Genomic DNA, 13,690 nt, shown 5'->3' with positions numbered 1-13,690 from the left:
TTTGTGACAGGAACTACGTGGAAGGTCTTCTTTGCTATTCATTTTTCATAGATTCCTGGTTCTCCCGGGTAGACCTGAGGAATAAGCAGTGTTACAGAAACACACTGTGCTGTCACATGGTTTTTTCCAGTCGTACTGGGTGGAGTCTTACAGTTTTTTCCCTCAGCATTATGCCATGTCTGAGGCTGTTCTGAACAAACCAAGTAATCCTTTTTGCTCTTCAACCTTGAAGTCCCCACGTTTTCCGAACAGCAGTCTGGCCTGGCTCTCTCTGGGTCTCTGGAGGAAGGTGGCACTGACTGGAAAAGTGGCATGTGCTTGTGCTATCTGACCCAAGTTAAACATCACTGGAGCCACGTTGTGTGTATGTGTGTGCACGCAGGCCACACATAAGCATAGGATTCTCATCTCTTTTAAGTCAAGTCCCACTGCCTCCTATGTTCATCAATCCACAGAGAATCTGCTTTGCATTCCTTCAGCTAATCGGGAAGAACAGTGAACATCTGTCTGCTCCCCATGACCATGACTTTGGGCCTGCAAGAAGTTAGAGGCCCCTCATTTTAATTCCCGCTCTGTCAAATTCTCTGGCTTTCCTTTTGGTGTTGGCTGGCTATAACCCATGATCAGGTTCTGTGTGATATTAATAGAACTTTTAGAGCTTTCTGGCTAGCGGGTCACTGGCTTAGTATTAACTTTAGTCCAGGTTAGAGATAAGCCTGTTTGACTGCTGACCTTGGCAGTAAAGAGCCAAGCAGAGGGCAGGCATTATTTAGGAACACAAAAGAAAAACGACCCTTATGCCAGGCAGTGTTTGGAATAAGGCGTCACGTGAAGGGAATGGCCCACATTTGCACTAAAGCACAAAAACTCTCCCCTGAAAAAGAATACCTACATGTCAGGGGCCTCTGCTGCCTCAGCTGTTAGTCTTCCTACTGCAGAGCAATAGCAAAGGCAAAACTCTCAGACAGATTCTGGGAAGACTTGCAGGGTGGGGGCATATCTCCTTTGAAGAGGTAAAGATGTCTCTAAAAATCTCATTAGAAGCTGACGAACAAAATAGGCTCTACCTCCTCAGCTGGGTGTCAGGGTGTCTGGTAGCTAGAGTCATTTTAAGAAGGATTACAGGACCCAGAAAAGTACCTATCAGCATATAAACCATGGGACCTACGTGTGCTGCCCCCACATTGTCTGTTGCCCTGTAGCTGGAGACAAGGCTTCAGAATTCCCTATCCTAAAATAATACGAGGATAAGAGAGAGGTGCCCAACTTGCCACTGTATCTGTGGTCCTGCCTCCATCACCTCCCTGGCCACAGGTAAGCCCAAGATTTGTGGCCATGAGAGTCCCCCAGGTCATTGGCCTGTACTGTAGAGTGGCCAGGCAGCTACAGCTCTCAGAGCTCTGAGGACAGAAAGTCTACTTCTAGCTGCAAGTGTCACCTGTTTTCTAGTCTCCTTTTCTTTTTTTTTTTTTTGAGACAGAGCCTCAAGCTGTCCCCCTGGGCAGAGTGCCGTGGCATTACAGCTCACAGCAACCTCCAACTCCTGGGCTCAAGCGAGTCTCCTGCCTCCGCCTCCCAAGTAGCTGGGACCACAGGCGCCCGCCACAACGCCTGGCTATTTTTTGGTTGCAGCCGTCATTGTTGTTTGGCGGGTCCGGGCTGGGGATTCGAACCCGCCACCTTAGGTGTACGTGGCTGGCGCCTTAGCCGGTTGAGCTATAGGCGCCGAGCCTCTAGTCTCCTTTTAATAAAAAAACTAGAAGGATCAGAATAACTCTAGAACTTCTTTTTAGCTACTAATTTCATCTTTTTACCTATGGCCTTTGCTTGAGCTCTTTCTCGGTGGCTCCAGGGCCCTGCGTGAACAGGAAAGTGGCCATGATCTGCCCCTACATGAGGGGATGGGTTCAGATTCAGTCTCTTACCAGAGCCCTGAGCCTTTTGATGTCAGGTCTGTTGCCCATGTCCCCAGAGAGGGAGGTAGTGTGGCCTGAGAGGGCAGTGGCCGTCTCCCCATTTTCGTTTGATTCACCCTGGCTCCTTTCCACCAGGGCACCCTGACTGCTCAGGGGAAGCTGCTGCAGCAGGACACGTTCTATGTGATCGAGCTGGATGCAGGCATGCAGTCCCGGACCAAGGAGAGGCGCGTGTTCCTCTTTGAACAGATTGTCATCTTCAGTGAACTGCTCAGGAAGGGCTCCCTCACCCCGGGCTACATGTTCAAAAGGAGCATCAAGGTAAGGACCCCAGTAGGAATGAGAAGGGGCAGAAAGGGCCACACACTTGGGATCTGCTTCCCTAAGGTGAAGCCTGGCCTGGCAAGGGTCCAGAACGCTGAAGATCTGCCAGTCCAGTAATACATCATTATGGAGGCTAAGTGAAAAACAGTGATTATTTGTGAGAAAAAGTGGCAGGTTGAGGGCCAGCCTCCATCATGATCAGGTTCCCTGGGGTCGGGTCACTCCTCCAGAAACAGAAACCAAAGCACTGACCTGCTAGATCCAGGGTAAAATTTGGAAACTTCTCCTGAAATAAAAACTTTAAAGAAAGGTATATGTCTCTGCTTTAAGAAACAAAAACACCTTTGGAAATATGAAACAGACCAACTTGTTTCCTTCCAGATGAATTACTTGGTCCTGGAGGAGAACGTGGACAGTGACCCCTGCAAGTTTGCACTCATGAACAGAGAGACTTCTGAGAGGGTCATTCTGCAAGCCGCCAACGCTGACATCCAGCAGGCCTGGGTGCAGGACATCAATCAAGTCCTAGACACACAGCGAGACTTCTTAAATGGTGGGTGCTGGCTCCTCCACCTCAGAGGAACTCACCCCTCTGAGCTTCCCTGGGTCACAGTGAGTTGTGAACCCAGATCACATTTTATGTCGACTCCAAACTTTGTAGTTTTCAGAAATGCTTTTGAATTCTTCTGAATCTGAACACACAAGTGGGACAGGTGGGGTATGAAAAAGAAACCCCATCTTGCCAAAAGAAGGGATTTCTCTTACAGGACATGTAGGATGTATGCCTGTGGCCTCTACTACCCACTGGTACGAATTAGGGCAAAAGTCTGAGATGGGCCTATTCTCTGTGTCTTCAGAGCAGACTATCAAAGACGTGTTTTCCCACTCGGTGGTTGGCTGGGGTTGTTATTCTCAGGTTCTCTGCTGTTATCTGGAGATAACTAGGAGCTCAGCAGTTAACTCTAGATAACTCTTCTCCCAACATTGTGAGAGCCTAGATAAGTCACTTTGCTAGCAATTTTTACCCATTTTATTTTATTCTATTCTATTTACTTTGATGAATAAATAAAGAGTAATAAAGAGTAGAACACCATGGCATCACAGCTCACAGCAACCTCCCACTCTTGAGCTCAAACAATCTCCTTGCCTCAGCCTCCCAAGTACTTAGAACTACAGGTGCCCAACACAATGCCCGGCTATTTTTAGAGAGAGGATCTCACTCTAGCTCAGGCTGGTCTTCAACTCCTGAGCTCAGGAAGTCCACCTGCCCTGGCCTCCCAGCGTGGTAGGATTATAGCTGTGAGCCATTGCACCCAGCCCCCTTACCTCTTAAGAGAGGTGTTGGCTCACTCTAAATTTCAATAATACCTCGCAGCTTCTCAGAACAAATTGGCAAATCCAGCTCTCTGTGGTCCCTGCAAGACTCCCCCACTGGGGATGTGAACTGGAGGGAAATGGAGTTGCGACCCTGTTTACGTGTCTTTATTATTTCCTCTGCTGGGATTTTCTCCACATTGAACTTGGTGTGTGAAGGGAGTGCATAGTTTTAAACTAGAACAGAGTTGGTGAGCTCAGAAGTCTCTTGAGCAAAAACAAAGCTTGAAGATGAAGGCAAAATGTAACCAGTAGGCTCTGCGCCTGTGGTTCAAGTGGCGAAGGTGCCAGCCACATACAGCTGAGCTGGCAGGTTCGAATCCAGCCTGGACCTGCCAAACAGCAACAACGGCTGCAACCAAAACATAGCCAGGCATTATGGCAGGCACCTGTGGCTACTTGGGAGGCAGAGACAGGAGACTTGTTTGATCCCAGGAGTTGGAGGTTGCTGTGAGCTGTGATGCCACAGCACTCTACCCAAGGTGACAGCTCGAGGCTCTGTCTCAAAAAAAAAAAAAAAAATGTAACCAGTAACAAAGTCAGCCTGGAAACTCACCAGGCATATACCTGTATGTTGTATGCATGCACACACACACACACACACACACATATAAGCGTGCATGTGCTTGCAGAGTACCGCCTGTGGGCATACTTCCTCTTCATGCCTGCCTGAGATATGGTCGTATGTGCTCACACATGTACATGTACACATATGTACAGGGGCCCACCCTTGGGTTTCACCTCTTCATGCAAGTACTAGGATCTGGACTCTTTCAAATTATGCAAAAATAGCATTTTCTGGGTGTCTGGAATGGAACTGAATGCTGTAGGGAAAGATAAAAGGTGACATATAGTTGAGGACCTTGGGCAAGCCATGACGTTTCTGTGAGCCTCCTGTGGCTCATTTTGTGAAAAGACGGGTTTGGGTAGATCTCCTGCCCATGCCAGCCTGTCGTGGTGTACCAGCTGTGCTGAGAGCAGGAAGACAGGGCACACCTCCCTGTGATATCGGTTTTACTATGGTATTTATTATGGTGAGGTATTCAGCATATGTTTGTATTTTAAAACAAATAGAAGGAGATTGTATAGCAAGCCGCCATGACTTATTAATATAGAACATGTGACCTCAGAGCATTACAAAGAGTATTTTGGGCCCTACTGTTTGACCCCCAACTGTAGAAAAGTCAGTGGAAAAAAACTAGACTAAGTGATCTCTAAAATTCTTTTTCATTCTTAAAAGTCTAAAATTCAATACCAGTCTAGCCCTGAAAGATGGTAATGAAAATTATATATGACTTATGATTGCTGAATATACAACTTTGAATTAATACTTTCATTGATAAAAATAATTTTATGTAAAATATGTGCATATATGAAGTACATTCATTTAAATTGTATTCTATTAGGAATTTCTGATAGGTTCTAAGCTGGAATGAGGATTTTTAAATTTATCAATTCAGAACAAAAGAAAAACGAGGTATGACAATAAGTCAAAACCAGAAATTATTGATGTAATAATAATGGCTCATACATTATTATAATACATATGATAATAATACATGGTGTCCTTACTCTGTGCCAGGCACTGTGCATAACATTTCACATGTTTTTTTCACTTTTAATCCTCACATCAACATGGAAAGGTAAGTGCTAGCGTCCTATATTTTTCAGGTTAAAAAAAGGGGGGGGACTCAGAGAGATTAAAAAATTTGTCCAAGGTCACAAAAACTATAGGTAATAGAATAAGAACTTGAACCCATAGGATTTCACATTAGGTTCTTACCCACAAAACTGCATTGTAAGTGCTAATGGTAGGGTACACATTATCTATGAGCTTCCCAGCAAACAAGGAAAAGAAACAGCATCAGGTAAAAGATATTATATCCATCAGCCAAGTCCAAGCCCTGTCAGAGATGTACAGCTTTCTAGATCCTAAGACCTAAGTTATGCAGGTTGAGGCTGGAAAAGAATTCAGGTTCTCTATGTAGTTTTTTTGTTGTTGTTGTTTGTTTGTTTGTTTGTTTTGAGACAGAATGATAGCTCACTGCAATCTCAAACTCCTGGGTTCCAGCAGGCCTCCTGCCTTAGCCTCCTGAGATGCCCACAGGCTATCTTGAACTCCTGAGCTCAAGCAATCCTCCCAGTTCAGTCTCCCAAAATGCTGGGATACAGGCATGAACCACCATGCCTAACCTATGTGTAGCTTATTTAATGAGGCATGGCTGGGCATGGTGGCTCATGGTTCGTGCCTGTAATCCTAGCACTTTGGAAAGCCAGACAAAAGGATTGCTGAAGCCTAAAAATTTGAGACCAGCCTGGGCAAAAGCAAGACTCCTGTCTCTACAAAAAATAAAAATAAAATTAAAAAGACATACTTTTTCAAATGCTGTAGCATAGTTATTGTATATGATCAGGTAATATTCCAATTTCATATGATGGGTATTGATTCATGGATTCAGTTTGACAAGTATTACTTCACAAACTTGCTATGTATTTAAAACTTAGAACTGCATTTCTTTAGTCACAGTCAATGATTCAGACTTTACTTTACATAGTTCCAAGAGACCCTCTTCTGATTATAGTAAAATTATAGAGGTGCAGTCATTTCTTCGTATCCACAGGGCATTGGTTCCAGGACCCTCCATGGATACTAAAATCCATGGATGCTCAAGTCCTTGATGAGAAATGGCATAGTATTTATACATAACCTATGTACATCCTCTTGTATACTTTAAATCATCTCTAGATTACTTGTAATACCTAATGTAGCATAAATGTTATGTAAATAGTTGTTACAGTATATTGTTTAGAGAGTAATAACAAGAAAAAAAATAAGTACATGTTCTGTACAGATGCAGCCATCAGTTTTTGTTTTTTCCCAAATATTTTCGACCTGCAGTTGGTCGAATCCACAGATGCAGAGCCCATGAATACAGAGGACCAATTATATTACTGAACTAGGTTATCATTATCTAAATATTTAATGCCTGCAGAATACTCCGCGGGGAGAGAGACTGAGCTCTGGCAGGCCTGATATTACTTTGACACACTCAAGGGACAAGGATGTGATGGTGGACCAGGGCCAGGCTTTTTATTAATACTTACAGAGACATGTACAGGCATCTCAGAGCCAATCTTTCCCTCCTGAGGCCTCAAATAGAAAGGAAGTATGACCCTATATTGAGTTCTATTGAAGTACCTACCTACAGCTATAGACATATCCTTACAATTGAAAAGTTCTCTGGGCCCCAGCTGTTAACCCACTTAAGTAGTTGTTACAGTGAATACTGTTAAAAATGACATAATCAGGCCAACCCTTGAAGTCATTCTTAAAGAATTTGACCTGTATGATGATTGCCTGGCTGTACCTCTTTAGTATTCAGACCTTGAAACTTTGTTACCTTAAACTCTGTGAAACATAGTTTATGTCTTTCCCTTCAAATCAGCTTGTTTTCCTGTCTTCTGGGTTCTGCTGACTGCCATCCTCCCATCTCCAACCCTGCACCGTCTTCCACCTTACATTGCTCTTCCTTTCCAGGCTGTCAGGCTCATCCCCCTCCACACTTGCCACACCTGTGTCCATTCCACATCCCTAAGCCCTCCCCTCCTTAGACCCTCTGCCTCTTGCTTATTACTGTCTCATGGTTTCTGAATTAGACAGAGGCTTTTGCCTCTTCCTCTCAATCCCTCCTCCTAACCAATACAAGGTTAATGATTCTCAAATGTGGCATTGATGATAGAATCTGAATTTAAACTTTGAAGTTTATTTAATCTAGTTACTTTTTGTGACCTTCAGAATTAAGCCCAGACTCATTGGCTTGGATTTTAGATCTTTCATACTTCTTACCTCCCTACCCTATCATGTTTCCTCTTCCTCAGTAGAGACCCATGGCCCTAGGCTCTGGGCACTCTGACTACTTCCTGTTTCCCAAACACACTTCACACACTTGCTTCCTTCCTGCAGAGTCTAAATGTCAGAATTTGAAGCCCTTGAAGCTCTTAGTCCCGCCACCACACACACATACATGCATTTATACATACATACACACATGCACACTCTTTCCTCCTTTTGCATGACACTTTGCACCTCACGTGTGGCACCACTTTGGTTCTCTATTTTCATTTTTTAGGTAGGTGTCTTAGTTCTCACATTTTCTTTTACATAAAGGTCATGTTGGCTAGGTGCCCATAGCTCAGTGAATAGGGCGTCAGCCACAATACACCGAGGCTGGTGGGTTTGAGCCCGGCCCGGGCCTGCTAAAACAAAAAAAAATGACAACTGCAACCAAAAAATAGCCAGGTGTTGTGGCAGGTGCCTATAGCCCCAGCTATTTGGCAGGCTGAGGCAAGAGAATCGCTTAAGCCCAAGAGTTTGAGGTCGCTGTGAGCTGTGACACCACAGCACTCTATCAAGGGTGACATAGTGAGACTGTCTCAAAAAAAAAAGTGTCATGTTTTCCTTCTGTATCCACTTATGCCTAACACAAAGCCTTTTACCTAACCAGTGTCTAAATCCTTGTGGGATTCTCAAAGCTTAGAGTGACCACCTGCTCTTATCCTACAGCATTACAGTCGCCCATTGAGTACCAGCGCAAAGAAAGGAGCACAGCTGTGATGAGGTCTCAACCTGCAAGGGTTCCCCAAGCCAGCCCTAGGCCCTACTCCTCTGTCCCCGTGGGCTCTGAGAAGCCCCCAAAGGGCTCCACCTATAACCCACCTCTGCCACCCCTGAAGATATCTACCTCCAATGGCAGTCCGGGGTTTGACTACCACCAGCCTGGGGACAAGTTTGAAACCAGCAAGGTAGGTGATGACCTATAACTCCCACCCTTGCCACTATGAGGACATAGCCTCAGAGGTTACTTTAAGAAGTACCATCTTTTTATGCTGACTGTTATAGCAGGAATGGTCAACAAAATACAGTCTAGTCTCAATAATTTCTCTTTCTTATAAATTGAGTTAGATCAGTCATACATTCTGTGTTAAGGAGCTGGTATCATCTATAGAACTCTATACAAATATAAGGTAATATTGTGATAGCACCATGAAAATGGGTGATTTATACCAAATACAGTAGCTGTGGTGCTGATCATCTAAAAGTCACAACTCCAAAAAGATGATCTGCCTTGAACACAGCTTCTAAAGTACATTCACAGTTCTTTACTAATGATGTGGCAAAGGAAAATTGATCGGCAATATGAGAGTGGGTGAGTGGATTGATGTTCATCATAGAAAATCCACAATTCACCTATCACCATGAGGAGGGTCATAAAGCTGGTCTGCACAGCTATCCTGACCCTAAAATGTAGTAAGAACAAGAGAGAAATGGGAAAAGTGCTAGATTAGGAACCAGGCAATCCAGCTTCTATTCCAAATTCGGTATTTCATTTTTTCTAGAACCTTAGCAAGTTAGTTAATGTCATTAGGCCTCAGTTTCCTCTACATCAGTGGTTCTCAACCTTCCTAATGCTATGATGTATTTTCATTGTTATGAAGGGGTCGCGACCCACAGGTTGAGAACCACTGCTCTAGAACTAAATGGGTCTATGACTAGGAACACCTACATTTTTTGACCTTCACATTCCAATTTTATATTTTTATTCTCTTTCCCCAAATTATTATTTAATATTGATTTTATTTAAAAAATTAATCATTAATGTCCAAGTTTAATTCTGTATTAGAATAACTACCAACCTATTTCATCACATCACCTACAAATGATTTCCCACCTTAAATACTTCCTATCCACTTCTTGAGTAATACCCCCAAAGCACAGGCAACCAAAGCAAAATTGGACAAATGGGATCACACCAAGCTAAAAACCTTCCACAAAGCAAGGAAAATAATCAACAAAGTAAACAGACAACTCACAAAATGTGAGGAAATATTTTCAAACTACCCAACTGACAAGAGATTAGAGCATATAAGAAGCTCTAACAACGCAACAGAAAAAATCAAATAATCCAATTAAAAATAGGTAAAGAATATGAATAGATATCTTTTAAAAGAAGACATTCAAATGACCAACAGGTACATAAAAAAATGCTCAACATTAGTCATCAGAGAAATGAAAATCAAAACTACACGGAGATATCATCTCACTCCAGATAAAATGGCTCTTATCAAAAAGTCAGGCAATAATGAATGCTGGCAAGGATGTAGAGAAAGGGAACCCCCATACACTGTTGGTGGGAATGTAAGTTACTGCAACCACTATGGAGAACAGGCTGGAGGTTCCTCAGAAAACTAAAAATATAACTATCCCACTGCCGAGAATGTATCTAGAGGAGGGGAATTCAGTATATCAAAAAGTTAGCTACACTCCCATGTTTATTGCAGCACTATTTACAATAACCAAGATTTGGAATCAATTTAAGTGCCCATCAGCAGATGATGAGATAAAGAAATTGGGGTACATGTACACAGTGGAATACAGGCGGTCCCAGGGTTAAAAATGAGGTAGGTTCTGTAGGTTTGTTCTTAGTAAGTTGAATTTGTATGTAAGTTGGAACAGGTACATTTGCCTACTACCCATAACAGCCTCTCTGTTCCTAAGTGCAAGTTGAACGTCAGTTGGATATGGGACTGTCTGTATTATGGAGCCACAAAAAAGACTGAAACTCTGCTATTTGGCAACAACATGAATGGAATTGGAGAACATTAATGAAACAAGCCAGGCACAGAAAGACAAATCTTGCCTGTTCTCCATCATATATAGGAGTGAAATATTAGAAACAACTGATCTCCCTGAGAGAGAGTAAACAGATAGTGACTAGAGGCTGGGAGGGGTCGTGGGGATGCAGGGGATAAAGTGGGGATGGTTAATGGGTGCAAAAATATAGTTAGATAATTAGATACAAGGAGCACAACACAGTGACGATAATCAATACTAAGAGCTGTTGTCCCCAACCTTTTTGGTACCAGGGACTGGTTTCATGGAAGACAGTTTTTCCATGGATTAGGAGCAGGGTGCTAGGGAAGATGGTTTTGATATGAATCTGCAAGAAATTGATTTATTATGGTCCCTGCACAGTCAAATCTCTCTGCTAATGAGAATCTGTATTTGCAGCTGCTCCCTAGCACTGTCATCCCCACCTCAGCTCCACCTTAGATCATCAGGCATCAGAGTGTCATTAGGAGCGTGTGCTGTTTACAGTAGGGTTTGTGCTCCTGTGGGGATCTAATGCCACTGCTAATCTGACAGGAGGAGGGTCTCAGGCACTGATGTGAACTTGGGGAGCTGTGTAAATACAGATGAAGGTTCCCTCCCTCACCTACCACTCACCCCTTGCTGTGAGGCCCAGTTCCTAATAGGAATAGATAAGTACAGTCTGCAGCCCTGGGGGTTGGGGACTGCAGAGTTAGGGTATACTTTTTTTTTTTGAGACACAGTCTTGCTCTGTCACCTAGGCTTGAGTTCAGTGGCATCACCAACTTCAGACTCCTAGGGTCAAGCAATCCTTGTGCCTCAGCCTCCTGAGTAGCTGGGACTACAGGAACACTCTACCATGCCTGGCTAATTTTTCTAATTTTTGTAGAGACAGGGGTCACTTGCTCTTGCTCAGCCTGGTCTTAAATTCTTTGCCTCAAGCAATCTTACCATCCAGCCTCCCAAAGTGTTAGGATTACAAACATGAGGCACCATACATGTCCGAGTTAGGATATACTTTAAAATAGCCCTTCTCAACCTGTAGGTCACGACCCACAGAAACTGTAGTAAAGGGCTGCAGCATCAGGAAGGTTGAGAACCACTGCTTTAAAATAACTAAAAGAGTAGAATTACAATGTTCCTAACACAAAGAAGTGATAAATGCCAGAAGCGATGGATACCCCAGTTACTCTGATTTGATTAATTCACATTGTGTGCCTGTATCAAAACATCATATGTTCTATAAATCTCTATAACTATTATGTACCCATAATAATTAAAAACAAAAAACAAAACCCCTGCCTTTGTGAATAAGTTGAAGGTACTATTACATTATCCAAATATATTGAATTTCTGGCTCTCCTGTGCTTTATAAAGCATCTAGGCCTTGGGAGGTACAGGCTGTCTTGAAGCAGCTTCCCTGGTGTAGACTCAACATGAAAAGGTCATGTAGGCAGTGCCTTTCCTATTAATGAGTAGTGGAGGGGACTGCAGGAGTCTGTTTCTGCAGGATGCTGGGTAAGTGTAGGTCATAGCCTTGCCTTTGAATCGAGCAGAGATGTCATTCTTACTCCTGTTTCAAGGAGGGTCAGAATATAGCGTAAGACCAAAAAGAAAAAAAAGGAAAAATAATAATCAAAGGGTCTGTGTTCTTTGCATTGAAGGATTGTGACCTTTGCCCTGACCTTACTCTACCCAGGTGCCAGTGCCAGATTCTTTGCATTTATAAGAGGATGCTGCTGGTGGGAATATTGCATGCTGGGAAGGGGCTTCCGGGTAGAGGCGTGCTAATATACACCTTTACCTGGACTGGGGCTGGGCACTATTCCTACCTATTCCCTCCTGATAGAATATTTAGGAAACATTGTTCTAAACATTGCACTCTCAGAGTACATCTGTGAACATAATGTCATTAGTCAAGAGAGTATTCTGCCAGCTCTTTAGCCTGGTCGAGAGAGATTTAGCCTAGCAGGGCACAGACCAAGCCCTTGTGAACCAGTCTCCTTGTGTTTGTGTCCTTCTTACCCTTGTCTACTAGCAGAATGACCTGGGAGGCTGCAATGGGACCTCTTCCATGGCTGTGATCAAAGATTACTATGCACTGAAAGAGAATGAAATCTGTGTGAGCCAAGGTGAGGTGGTCCAGGTCCTCGCCGTCAACCAGCAGAACATGTGCCTGGTGTACCAGCCCGCCAGTGATCACTCCCCCGCAGCCGAGGGCTGGGTCCCAGGCAGCATCCTGGCGCCCCTCACCAAAGCCACGGCAGCAGCAGAAAATAGTGACGGGAGCATCAAGTAAGTGCCTCATTGGCTTCCCCGGGAGAGGAGTATGTGGATTAAAAAAAAAAAATTCAAAAACAAATGAACACAAAAGTGCAAACACACAGTAGGGAAATCCTGCTGCTTACTTTCAACAGTGCCACTGGAACCCCTGTCTGAGTGCTGGAGCCCCACGCAGCACGAGGCATCCAGGCTGGATTGTTCTGGTGTTTTGGTTGGTGGCAGTGGCAGTAATTTTTTTTCTTTTTCCCCTTCCTCCCCCTCAACTCATTAAGAAAAGAACCCTACTGAAACCCTAGGTGACAAAAAGCAAAACTTCCATTGCTACATTTGACCCCTACAGGACTCACTGGACTGGACTTCTATTTATATTGTATTAAGTTACTGATCTAGAGATATATAGATATTTTTGATTGACCCAAAAAAATTACCCTAGCACAGATGCCAGACCTGTAAAGGTTGGAGGCTTGCTTCTTCTCCCAGGAGAAAGGGAACTTTCTGGTTGTCTGTGGCAATTCCTCTGTACAGATTGTAACTTTTTTTTTTTAATTTGCCCCCTTCCTGTGTCACTTTAATATATGTTCATGGTAATTTGTAAGATATTTCCCTTCCTTATTTTGGTTGTGAAGCCCCTTCTGAACACATTCCTGTACAAAGCATTTTGCACTATTTAAAGAAACCCGTCTGGATGGAGTCAGGCTGTGCAATATCATGGAGAGTCCCCGCGCTCGTCATTGTATCTGTAATGTAACTAATAACTTTACCTGTACTATTTTAAATATGTAAAATAAATTTTCACCATGAGCATGTTTTAATGAGGTTAAACCCTTTTTCCTCCATTTCACTATCCTTGGACTTTCGAATGTGCAAACCATGCCTTTTTTTTCCCTTTCTTTTATGTATTTTAGGAGTTGGGTGAATGCATTGGCAGTTTTTCCTACACAAAAAGTGCCTTTGTCACTCAATAGAGCTCCACCCCAGCCTTCCCTTCTAACAATCTTGGTGGGCTCCCCAAACCTCTGAGATGAGCAGGGTTACAGACTGGGTGCTGTCCAACAGGCTCCCAGCAGCTGGGCAGCCTGGAGGAGCTGATGTCAGTGGACAACTAGAGTACATGGCAGCATTTGGCTGACATCTCCCATGGCTT

The 13,690-nt window shown here is 43.6% G+C and overlaps 1 protein-coding gene across 7 annotated transcripts in view; it reads left to right on the top strand.

Annotated features, from left to right (window-relative positions):
* LOC111721722 (kalirin-like) overlaps nt 1–13,690 on the top strand; it is a 122,317-nt gene that overhangs the window by 68,688 nt on the left and 39,939 nt on the right. For 3 of the 7 annotated variants that reach the window (XM_023516327.1, XM_023516328.1, XM_023516325.1), the window contains 4 exons: nt 2,052–2,237; nt 2,622–2,793; nt 8,179–8,417; nt 12,305–13,361. In XM_023516327.1, coding sequence (XP_023372095.1) covers nt 2,052–2,237; nt 2,622–2,793; nt 8,179–8,417; nt 12,305–12,562 — 855 coding nt within the window. In that variant the 3' untranslated portion in view covers nt 12,563–13,361. Of the gene's footprint in view, nt 1–2,051; nt 2,238–2,621; nt 2,794–8,178; nt 8,418–12,301; nt 13,362–13,690 lie in introns of those variants that run through there. The other 4 variants (XM_023516326.1, XM_023516324.1, XM_012808440.2 and 1 more) reach the window with 3 other exon arrangements.

The sequence above is a fragment of the Otolemur garnettii genome, unplaced genomic scaffold, assembly GCF_000181295.1.
Source record: "Otolemur garnettii isolate 467f Iridium unplaced genomic scaffold, OtoGar3 scaffold00089, whole genome shotgun sequence".
NCBI classification, from domain to species: domain Eukaryota; kingdom Metazoa; phylum Chordata; class Mammalia; order Primates; family Galagidae; genus Otolemur; species Otolemur garnettii.
This window is presented reverse-complemented; position numbering and strand designations above follow the sequence as displayed.